Raw genomic sequence first — 12,676 nt, 5'->3', positions numbered from 1 at the left:
CTCTGCTGCTTTCCTCTTTTCAGTCAGAATTTCTTCTGGGTCTCATGTCTGACTGGCATGTATGTAGGTCAAAGCAATTATGTTCCTTTGTTAAGCAAGCTAACTTGAAACAAGGGAAGCCATCTCCCTGTTGCATAGCCTTAAGCAAAAATAAGCCATTCAAGCTGAAAAATTTCCTGGAGAAAGACCCAGAAAGGAGATGAGGACATGGATTATGCTTGTAGGAAGAAAAAAATAAAAAATAAAATAAAAAATCTGAGAAGTGCTAGAAAATCATTTCCTAGAATGAGCTTGGGAAAGAATAAAAGTAAAGTATCATGATTATTGAGAGCTGCATGAAGGGACTGGAGTTTCTGACCAAAAATAATTGCTTTCTCCTTGTTCCGACTGCATTAGCAGAAAGAAAATTGTATGCGCTCTTTGTCTAGCAATGTGATTGCAATAAGAAATGCTAGACTCAGGGTGTGTCCATTATTTATTTTTTTTTTTACAGACTTATGGGTTGATTTGCTCTCCACTGGTCCTAGAACCTTATGTCCACACTATGTATTAACCAGAAAATAAGTCCTGTTGGTCCTAGATGCACACCATTTATGGGCAGATAGAGAAGCTCTAGAAGACCATACCTTCATACTGGAAATGGGGCGTAGTAGACAGTGCCCTAGCGTATGATCTTTGCATTGCTTCCTCCAAGAGAGAAACTGGTGGGTGATTGAGTATCTACCACAATACACAAAATATAGACACTCTAGTGCTATAAAATTAGCACTAAAAAGTGTGATGTTTGAAACACTGAGGCCCCTCCATTGTTAATAGCAATGGCAAGAATCCAATAGGATTGTAATAGAACATTACTATATTTTCTATTAATTCTTCTAATTACTATTACAATAGCACATCAACCAATCAATTTTCATATCCACTCATTTCTACACTCAGAGCTTTTGCTGAATTGCTGTAGGGTAGTTTGCTGGTGGAAGATCTCACCCCACCAACTTTGTGTCATTTTGGAGTTTCCTGTAAAATTAATTTTTTCTGCTACAAGTCTCTGCCAGAACTCTGCTGTTTTACATGAACTCGACAAACACAAAAGGCTGGAAATGCCTGAAAATAGCTCTTTGACTTCAAGAAGTGATTTATCCTTTTTCTAAGCTAGCTTCTACAATGCACAACAAGGTAAATTGGAAATTAAATTATGGTGGCAGTAGTGAGAAGGACAACTGTGAGTGGTCCACTATATGAGCAAAGACTAAAGATCATGAAAGCAATATATTGGTCAGTGGGTATGTAAGTAGTATCAATATGCTCAGATGCTTTTCCACTGAAGGTGCAAAATGCATTTTTTCCATGCCAAAAGATTGCTTTCAATAAAATAATCAATTTAGCCAGCTACTACAACTATATCTTCACGTAAATGTTCATCTTTCCCTATTTCTTCTTTTGTAACCTAAGGAGTCTCATATAATCAAGCCTGGCAGCCAGGCAAGCAAACGAACTACACCTGACTTTCACCACTGTGACCAGCTACCATACATGTACATCTCTCCTGATGTGTTCCCCACTGAGAGAGAGGCACTAAGTCACCTGGTAATGGTCCTGAGGTACCTTTTTTACTGTAAAAGCAATCAAACACTGGAATAGATTTTCTAGAGACTGTGGACTATCCGTGGAGATATTCAAAAAGCCATTGGACAAGCTGTTGGCAACCTGTTCTAGGCGACCCTGCTTTGAGCGAGGTGATCGGACTAGAGACCTCCAGAGGTCCCTGCTAACTTCAGAGATGATGTGATTCTGTGAAGGGTCAGGTTCTAGCTGCAGGTAGTGCCTTGTCCAGTACTCCTGGAAAAAAAGTCGGAAGGATGGAGCACGACAGTCTCTACAATATAACCTTGCATACAAGCAGTTTAACAGGTTGCAGACAAGGTCAGCTAGCTGCATATAGAAGATATGTATATTCCAGTCGCAAAACAGTAGGAGTATCACAACACTAAAGATTCAAAATTATTATTTAAGTGACCATGTTGTGACAGCATGCTCCCCTCTACCCTGCTTCTCACCTTCAGTCTGGCCATTGCCTTGCCCAAATGCTGCCAGTTGCACCAAAGGCCTCGCTCAGGCAGATTGTGGCCAATGTGCTGGCTACACCCAAGGCAGAGCAAGGAGGAGCCAGGCAGAAGTTCAGGCAGGCCAGTAGGCCTGTGAGCTCTTACACACAGCAGCTGGCTGCGTGGCAGGATCTCCCCTTGAGTTTGGATTCTTGTCAAGGTCAAGCCTGCTGCAAAGATCCCTTACTCCTCACAATTCCTTGATGCAACAGAACGTTGGTAAGTGATTAATAGCTTGCTAAACTTCGCAAGCTTCCTTAAGGTTATATCTCAGATTGTACACAAATAATGTTTAGACATAAACCATTGACCAAGTCTGGGACCAGGAGTGTGTTCAATCACACTTCAACTCCTTACCTCTTTGTGTCAAGGAGTTTAGGAAGCAAGGAAATCCACTCTGAACCTTGTGACTCAATAAGAAGGTCTCCCTGAGACATCTGACTTGCCCTGTCTTCTGTGCAGTAAATAACCAAGTGTACCTTTCTATCTGAAATCTTAAGTTAGTGTCTTATTTATGATTAAGCTTTGTTAGATCACTACATTATATCAATAAATATAGTTTTTTCTCTCTTATGAGTGAAGTATTTAAATTCATCCACAATACATGTCCACAACTGCAAACATTAGCTGCTATATCTAAGTTCTTAAAATAGTATTACATTTTAGCTGCCCATTTGGGAGATTGAACACCTATAGGAATTATTCCAGAAAGTCCTCTTCCTTCAAAGAAAACATGTAAAACAAAACTCTGTATTTTCAGTGTTATTTCTAACAGTCATGAGATGCAATATTGCTTGCTTATGAAGGATATAAGACTTCTATGCCTTCAAGCACTCGTAAAAAGCCAAACCATAAAGTTTTCTTGCTCACAGTTCAACATTTCCCAAATTCTTTCAAACAGAACAACCAGGCAGCTAATTGTGTCTCATTCATTCTCTTTGCCTCTCACAAAGCATTCTTATATACGAAAATGAGAGGAGTGTTTCATCTACCAGGTGTTTGTGCTACTGGTCAGAAGGACTTTGACAGGCTGGAGAAAAGTGCAGATGGAAATTTCATTAAGTTCAATAAAGGGAAAATCCAACTCCTGCATACAGGGAGGAATTACCAGCACCAGTACAGGCTGGGGGCTTATCCACGCATACAAATACACAATGGGGGGCGGTAAAGTGGGTGGAATCAGACTCTTCTCTGTGGTATGCAGAGATAAGAGGCAACGGGACTTAAGTAAGGGTTCTTAATGAAAACACATGATATTTAAATGCAAGAAAAAGCCTCCTTTTAGTGTGAGGTCTGTAGAGTTTCCATCCTTGGAAATATTCAAAATATGACTGGGTAAGATCTTGAGCAACCTGCTTTAGGTCACCATACTTTGAGCTGGGAGGTTGGACTAGATTGTCTCCAGAGGCCCCAGTCAAACCTAGCTATACTGTGAATCTATGATTTTCTAGATATATGTTTTTATATACCTGTGTCCTCACTTTCTTCTTCTTTTTGTGACATTCCTTCTTGATTACTAGTGCACTGGATGTCCATGTCTAGGTTTTTGTCCATGTCTAGGTAGTTGGGGGGCTGCAGTAAGGCCTCTTTGATGGGAGGCCAGGGCTGCCCCCCAGGGGGAGGTAGAGAAGGCAAGAACAAAGGACTAAAGTTGAATGTGGGGAAAAAACAGGGGATTGGAGTAAAGGTGTTTTAATTTTTCTCTTTTGTTTCTGACAATTCAAATGGTTTTTAATTGGCAATAAATTAAACTAATGTTCCCCAAGTCAAGTCTGTTTTGCTGTGATGCTAACTGGTATCACCTGGTATACAGGTGACCTACCTGTATTTATCTCAGCCCAGCAGCATTTCCATCTTCTTTCCTTCCTCTGTCCTTTTAAGGAGGGGCAGTGGGAAAGCAGCTGGGCAGGTGTCTGACCACTAGCCAAGGTCAACCCATGACAACCAGGCAGTCTCTTAAATTGAAAGAATACTTTAGAAAATCCTTTAACTATATAATACGAAGTATTCATCAGTCTTACACATGCCTTCATATATGACAATGTTCATCTGTTTTGATAAGACTTCCCTATCATGTCAAATACGTTTTTCACTTTTTCAATGAAGTGAGGTCAATTGATTTTTAGAACTAGCTTAAAAAAAATAAAAGGGAAAACTACAGTCATATTTTTTAGAAGTGTTTTCTAAGGTGTGCACTGTAATACCTTGACCTTCCATCTCTCTTTATGTACAGCTTAAAACCAAAATTAGGCATTAACTACTTCAAATAGCCTTTGGTAATCCTCTAATGTACTTTTATAGTTCTAAAAGCTTTTCCAATAACACAATTACTCTTTTATCCAATTACTGAATTCAGAAAAACAGTTAGGTACTTTCGGAGTACACTTCTCATACCCTAGATAGATTCAGCTTCTTAGAAAGCACTTTCAAAATACAACTGCTAGTGCATTGATGCTACTTCAGTTATAGGCAGCAGTCTTTGGAGCAAGACCTAGGACCTACTGCTTTTCTACCACAGAAAACTTTACTGACAACTCAATTCAGAGCCAGGTTGCCTTTTGCACAAGCATTCACTTTCTTCCTCTGCCACGCATCTTACCTTCTTTTCTTCAAACACTAATTCCAAGAGAGAAGCAGGCTGTATCCCCCACAAACAGATTGTTAACAAGTTTAGAGCTGACTCCTGAAGGATAAGCAAGGAGGGTTTGAAAGCTTTAGGACAAAAGATCAAATATGGGTTTCCCACCTTCCACATGAGTATTTTGAGGACAAAGCCATTGTATAAAAAGGCTCTGCCACATAGTTCATTGCTGGCTGTTATAAAACTAAAATTCCAGGGCTTTGAACTGCAGGATTTCTGAATGATTTACTTGTTCACTTGATTAGGAATAATATTCCAAATAACTTCTTTATTTCTAGTTCTGGTAAACTGCAGTAGAGCAACACTTGGGTTTCCAAAAACTGATGAACTGGAAATACAGAAAGCATTCTCTGTCATAGGCTCCATTTTATGCAAGGGTTATATAAATGTATGATTCCACTGCTTGTAGATTTATGCTATGCCAATATATAACTTTAAACTCTTTACAGATGCTTCAGTCTATAACGAGTTTCTACATTTTTCTACAGAACTGCGGATATACCAAGATGCCAGACACATCAAGTACTCCAAAAGCTGCTTTGATCTCTACTGATAGAATATTTACTGCTCTGTTCCACATACCATACTGAAGTGGAAAATAAGTAAAGCCACAGTAATGGCATTTAACACTGTAATGCAAAGTGAATTTATAAGAAACGACAAACCACATAGCAATGTTGCGAATATGGACTGATATATACATGTATCATTCTGGAAAAATACCATTAGCACCATTCCAATTCTGAATGCTGTAATTTCATCATGGAGTCAAGGAAGTTCCAAAATTAATCTGCCTTTTCTCAGACATCAACTTGATGCCTTTTCCAGATTCTGTTCCATATTGTTCACATTTCTAATCTCCATGTAAGAGAGCAGATGTGTATTGGACTAGTACTCAAATACCATGCAAAGGGAGAACTGAATAAATATGTTCTTGGAAGTGAATTTATTACTCGTATGGTGCTTCTAAAGATCAAGACTTTGAATGAGCATCTTGACAGATGAAACAGATGAACAGCTCCACAGAGTAAACAATTTCCAGAGGAACATCCCTGGCTTTCCAGCTTACTCCACTGTTCAGACATTCAGCTGAGTGATTTATATTAAATGCCATACAAATAAATGACAATAAAGCATTCGGGGGGCATGTATGAGCAGTCTAACTTTAAAATACTATTAGCAGTTCACTGGGGATTTATATTTAATATGTACAGCTTCATGCTCTGTTTACTGAGTGAAAAATAGGACAAGTATTGCTTTGTTGATTACATTGTACATACAGGTTGCATAATATCAGAAGATCTGATGAGTTTTATTATTTACATGCACTGGCATGCCTAATTATTCTGCTGTATTTATCTAGATGCTTCTATCTGCATCTGTATGCCAAGAAATAATGATACTTATTTGAAAGTGCAGCTATGCTAAAAATAATAAAAGCACTTTTTCTCTCACACCAGCAGCATATAAATTGACTGACTTTTTTTTTTAATAGATTTGTGAAAAAGCTCTAGTTTCTTATAGAAGAAAAACAACTCTTAAAAAGTTGTATGCATCTGAAAATGAACTAATAGTTAAATCACCTTCAACTAGAATTGCATATAACATTTCTATAGTAAAATGAAAGCTTTAGATCTCTGCTAGCTGATACATACATTCTACCCTGCCAAGTCCCAAATTATCATTTGTATGAGAGCTTCTGAACCTATAACCATATGTGCAAGCACTGAAAAATACAGCAAAATCCTTGCCTCAAAGTCTATGGTATACACAAAAAGGTCTAAAACAATGAAGTGTTAATATCCTTAATTATACTTAATTGTAGTTATATCTCTGAGAGAGCAGTTTAATTTGCCTTTTTGTAGTAACACCTACAGATCTCATTAAAATAATTGTGAATTGCTTTGAAAAATCAACATGCACAAACTCTGAAAGATTGAACTAAACAATAAAAATGATAATTACTGACCTATCTATGCAGCTCTCTCATTAAAGAAGCAAAGAATAAACTGCCATCTAGGCTACCAGAGGTAAATTTGGTCAGTCACCTCCTTCAAACTATTAAGTGAAAGGTAAATACCTTAAAAGTTATTAAATTTGTACAACAATTCTTGGTACTGAGGAATAGTTTATAATCTGAATTTCAACTTCCCACACATTTGTATATCCACATACTTGATTAGCATGATTGCATGAAAGTAGTGATCTAAAACCTAGTATAAAATTGCTGAAAAGATTTCAAAGTTATAGAATACTATATATTAAGCAAAGTTTTTCACACAACATGTAGAAAAGGTAGGCCCATAAGTAGAGCACAAGCCAAAAGTTTTACCAAGCTCTTCTTCAGTCTACCAGCAATTAGGTATGTCAACTAAAAAGCATCACTACCTCTAGAACATTTTTTCCTGAACCCTACGCTGAGAGGGTCTGTGTGGTGAATTGCTCACAAATGTTGAAAAGGATGCAAGAGTATTTATATTTGTTTTTCTATCCAGTATGAAGTATAAGGAAAAGAACATTCTTAGCTCTTCCTTCACTTCTATACTGTCTTGCAAAAGGCAATGAGTAGGGAACTTAATCATTTTGTTCCACGTAGCACATGTATATGAATCTGTGACCAATTTACAGCAATTTACACCACAGCAGAATATCCATTAGAATCTGTAGAAAACCTATTTTCCTTGAGAAAAACTAGTATTTTGCACGCAGCTCAAACGTGGGCCCTTTTCACAACCTAAATGTTACCCTTTCTGCCTAACTGTGGGTAAAAGCTATGAGTAAATACAACCCCCTTTATTCACTTTGAGTAAATATTCAATCTCCTTCAGTGATTTCCTGTTGTGGCCCCCTAAGTTGAAATGGCTTGTGCCACTTTGCCAGAAAAGATCAAAGACCACTCCTGTTTTCTCTCCACTTGTCAGAGGGTTGCTCTCTAAGTCTTAAACTTCTTGCATTAACCAGCTATTCAAAGATACTACATACCGGGAGTTACTGGGAGTTATTCCCACTGTGACAACTGGCATGGGAGCACTTCAGTAAATACACCAGCTCCAAACAACTAAATTTCAAACTGCTGTTTGAGTCTGCTCCTCAAAAGAAGATGCAATCCTAGGCAGCCCCCATGATGTATGCACAGAATATTCTATATGCAGCCATGAAATCTTAAATGAAGAGAAACAATCAATCAAACCCAAACCCCGACTGTACCACACCACATGTAGTTTTTGAAGAGGAAATAAAATAAAACACTTCAACCTCTTAAAAATAAAAGATTGAGGGGAGGGAAAAGTGGAATTTACCTGGCACCTTTTTACTTCTTAATTTCCTCTGGTCTCAATATGCTATACTGAGGAAAATACATAGGTATGAGAGAATCATACTGCTGAGTTCTCCCCCCTACACACACACACCCCTTCCTTTTCATTTTGGTGATAAAATTCAAAAGCTAATAAAATCAGACAGATTATAGCAGCATTGATGAATGGCCATGTCTGGATTTCCTGTCTGGAGACTGGAGCAGGCAGCGTCTGAGAAAGAAGACAAGGCAGTCAGTGCATAGAGAGAAAAGGAATATCCAGCAGATGGATTATGTCTGGCTGCTCCCATTATTAATACTGATCTGTATCAGGCAGTGATGAATACATAGAAGCACTCAGAAATACTAATGGTTTCACCCTTTAAGTACTAATTTCTACCCTTCTATCCTTTTTAACATTAAAAATGCTCTCTGATCTTGTCATTGATGGAAATGGTTATAATGAAGAGGCAGGGCTCTTGGGAAGAAAGAATATACTAGATTTAATGAAAAATATGAAAATCAGCTTTAAAGGTAGAGAAGTTGTAAACTATAATCAAAGAATATCAGAAAAACTCCGTCCTTCCAAATAATATATATTCTTATTTAAATGCTATTTTAAAATTCTAAATCTAAGGATATTTTCAATTATCAAGAGTCTGGATTAAATACATTCTGAGGTATTAAAACAACTAAGGAAGACAGGGCATGGTAGGTAACATATAGACAGTAATATCAATTAAACAGCATAACAGGTTAGTGTTATAAAATCTCTAAACCTCCATTTCCTCAGATATTTTACTCTTTCATTAATCTCCTTAATGAGTTAAAAGTAATTACTGTCAAACAGTAGAACCTTTGTGGATACTAAAATATCTAGCAACAAATTTCAACATCGCATATTTACTAACAGGTCCTTTTTTAAAAATTCCCTGTTCTTTTAGGCTATATGGATGTCAGCCATGTCTCCAGTGAATTTACTGACTTAGAACATCCCTTTGCCTTCTAAATACCAGTAAGATGAATATTTCTTTATTAATGAAGGACAAAAATAAATCTCCCCCTAAGGCCCAAAAGTGCCTGAATATCCACTAAAGCAAACTGGAGCTTGAGACAGCTCACCAGTCTGGAAGTAACAGCTAAAAGAGACCTAGAAGGCTGTAGCACCAGGAGCACTTGCCCAGGATGAAGTAGGGAAGATCATTTGGGGTTCAGGTGTTGACTCTCAGACTTGTTGACTCTCAGTTCTTGATGATTGCTCTGCCAGGAGTGACTTAGGACCCTAACTGACCCAGGGCAACAAGATAGGCAAGCTAGCCTGGCCTAGCTGAAAATATTTCCTTAGTTGTGGGCTAAGAGATGACATAAAGCTGTGGAGCATGGATACTAGGTTTCTAAACCCTGTCTGTTGAAGCATTTCCTTCTTTCTAGCCAGCAGATAGGTCTGCTAAGCTTTGATTCTTCTTGTTTAGAAAAAATAGGTACAATCTTAGAAATCTATATTTCAAATGCAGGATAGTCTTTTAGACTATTTTATTCCCACATAAATTTATGGACTATTTTACTTAGAGCAACCTTCAGGAACTGAAGTACTGTTTTGAACACATTGCACAAATTCACTGCCTCTAGAAAATAGCCTTCTGCAAAAACTACTCCAACCACAAAATACAGATTTTGTACACACATTTTTCCCCAAAGAATGAGTATTCATTCTCATTAAATACAAATAGCATTTATTTTTTCTTTATTTTGTTAGTCATTTGCCACTTTTAACCTCAGACTTCATTCACAGTGGAGAACCTATGGTCCTATGCATAAAACCAGGGACAAGAAATTAGTGGTTTGGGTTATTGTTATTACTCTGGCAGTGACTGTGTTTAACACCAGGAAAATCAGTGCTTGCTCTGTCATTTTTTCATTTTTTGTAAAGTAGAGGTACTAGTGTTATCCCAAAATAACTAGTGTTATTTTGGGGTGTTTAGTTGCAGGCTTCTGTTATACCAGCTTTTGTAAAGGGCCTTAACATTTCTGGGGAAAAGATTGAAGTCTGTGAATGCCATCTTCATATATATAAATATTCAACTTAATCATTCTGTCCTTTCTTTTTCCTCTAAAAATTTTAAAACCTCTAAAGAGTTTTATCCTTTTTTTATTATTATTATTAAAAATAAATAAATAAAAATAAAAAAAAACTTCATTTTCATTTTTCAGTGAGGTATTTATTATTACAGACATGAACTCCTAAAATTAAGAAACAGACTACCATTTTAAGAAACTTCACCTCCTTTTCAATAACATGCAAAAAAAACTTTCTTAATTCTTAATTTTTGAATGAAAAAAAAAAAAAAAAAGTAAAAGTATTGTAGAAGCTTTTAGCAGGCTTTCAGGATACCCACAGGCCTGCAATTTCCTGAAGAAGGAATTAAACATATTAAACATTGCAAGCCTTTTCTCATGTGAATAGTCTTTAGTCACACAAAATGTCCGATGTCCTCATTAGAGAAAATTCTGATGTTCCTATGAAGGTTGAGTAGTACTGAACCAACAGGTTTCAGTGGAAGGGTCAGAATTTTTATGTAATCTTCCCAGATAATTCATCTGAAAATAAACAAAATCTGAAAGATGTACATTATTAATTCCAGAGAAAAATAACTATTAGTACTTGTTTTTACATACCTGTTTTATTGCATTTTGGATACTGTCATAATATCACTGCATATACAGGTATTATCTTTAATATTTCATGCTGATTTAAAACCATCACATTAGAGAATTGAGGGCTTCTTTACAGGTTTGAGTATGGAATTAAGTTATTTCAATAACTTGAATAATTTGGGAAAGGAGACTGTATTTTTGAAAACACAGCACAAGCCATTAGCTAACACAACTATTTTAAAAACAGCTTTACCAATGTGGAAGGAATTCATTTTAATAACCTTAAAAAGCCCATGATTTATTATCTCTGTCAAAAGGCATTATGCATTTTTACAGTTTCTATTCAGATCAGTATATTTCTAATCTCAAAATGTAGTATGGAAATTAACTGCCTGGATTTCTCCACTCTGCATTTTGATTTGCAGTCCAACACATTCTTTTAGGGACATGAAGTTCCATATGTCTTTCTTCATTAAGTCAACAGTAAAGCAAGATATGTTTGTCTAAAGCCTTTACAGTTGTCTTCTATTTCCAGATGTTATTGTACTATTGGGTATTATATAGTCTCTGAAGAATGAGGTCTCTAAACAGTTATTTCATGTGTATGACATTAAAACCAATAACCGTACTAAATATTTAGTAAAGGTCAAAGCAAAAACTAAATGAACTTCAGCAGGGTGTGGGAGTTTCAGTTACAAATCAGCATTAAGGTTAAAGCACAAAAGGTACTTCTTATCTGCAGCTTATCCTAACATATTGATACAACACTTCTTGTAGATGAAAAACAGGGTTTCTTGCCAGCAGCAAGCCTCCCATCAGCTTTACAGAGAACTTTGATTGGCAGAACCTGCTAATTCCAGCATTTCAAGAAAAACCTCTAGATTTAGAAAACATGGTACAGCTACCCATACATACTTTAGATAGTAGGAATGATGAGCTGATTAATCAGGGAGGTGGAGTTTTATGAAGACATTATGTAGCCTTTTGTAGAAAGTATTTTAGCAGATATTCACCCACTTATCATTTTCAAGCTTACACACACATAGACTCACAGGCAGTTTCTACGACATGGAGCATCTTAAAATGGTAATGTTCTCTGTCCTTCAATTCTCTGTTTGAAAGGTAGGTTTGGAGAGTATCTTCTTTGGAAATTCCTTCTGCACTATCCAGTTTCTCTCAGCTCTTTCAGTACTGTTTCATCTACTCCAAGCAGATATAATTAATGGGTTTTGGTGGACCCCAATGTTTGTTTTACTGCTGTTGCATAGCTCAGCACATCAAAGTGATACAGCTCAGCTGTGTGACCAGTGGCCAATCTCACATATCGTGAGAACACTGAAAGGAACGACTCTACCACAAGCAAGAGAATAACACAAATATTTTTAAACTATAGTTCCTAAAATTTTCTTTAAAATTCTGTAAGCAATCTTTTAATTTTTAGATCTCTTCTTAAAGAGCAATTGTTTGTCCAAGTCTGGAATGCATGAGTGATGCTCTTCTCTGGGAGGCAACCACCCATGTCAAGCACTCTGGTTTGGCTTTGACAAGGTTAAAGAAGGGCAGGAATCTAACTGGAATGAAAGCTGAAATAGAACTTGGTTTAAGTTGCCTGCTGTGAAAAATTCTGTGGGTGAAGAAAGACTGCCCTCACAAGATGGTAATCAAAACACAACGTTTGCTAAACACAATAGTTATGTAGGGTGATAGTGCTGCTGCCATCTTAACAATGGCAAGTCCAATTACCTCTATGGACCTCTCATTAGGACTTAGGATAATAGAAGCAAATGTATGCTTTCACTACATTTTCAAAGAGCACGGGCTGTAGTTTAAGCCAATTTATCAGCCTGAATAATTTGAATCCTCACTGTAGTCAGAAATATGCTATGTGATCTTTTCACACTGTCAGCTGTAAAGGCACCTTTTTTCTTTTCTCCTTCTTTTCCAGTAAAGCACTTTCTCTCCTTGTTGCTAGACCAATCA

The 12,676-nt window shown here is 36.9% G+C and overlaps 1 protein-coding gene and 1 long non-coding RNA gene across 6 annotated transcripts in view; one reads left to right on the top strand and one right to left on the bottom strand.

Annotated features, from left to right (window-relative positions):
* Positions 1-2,177, bottom strand: part of LOC311429858 (uncharacterized protein) — a 184,454-nt gene extending 182,277 nt beyond the window's left edge. For 3 of the 5 annotated variants that reach the window (XR_014688419.1, XM_084506099.1, XM_084506100.1), the window contains exon 1: positions 2,058-2,171. Coding sequence is in view for 2 of the 5 variants with exons in the window: in XM_084506099.1 (XP_084362225.1) it covers positions 2,058-2,072 (15 nt within the window). In the remaining 3 variants the exon portion in view is untranslated. Of the gene's footprint in view, positions 1-2,057 lie in introns of all 5 variants that reach the window. The other 2 variants (XR_014688417.1, XR_014688418.1) reach the window with 1 other exon arrangement.
* On the top strand, positions 2,158-6,217 carry LOC311429859. Its single transcript, XR_014688420.1, has 2 exons — positions 2,158-2,324; positions 5,235-6,217. It is a non-coding gene; the product is annotated as an uncharacterized lncRNA (long non-coding RNA).
* Positions 6,218-12,676: the final 6,459 nt, after the last annotated feature.

The sequence above is a fragment of the Aythya ferina genome (assembly GCF_964211825.1).
Source record: "Aythya ferina genome assembly, chromosome: 1".
NCBI lineage: Eukaryota > Metazoa > Chordata > Aves > Anseriformes > Anatidae > Aythya > Aythya ferina.
The sequence above is the reverse complement of the archived record's forward strand: the minus strand, read 5'-3'. Positions and strand labels throughout refer to the sequence as shown.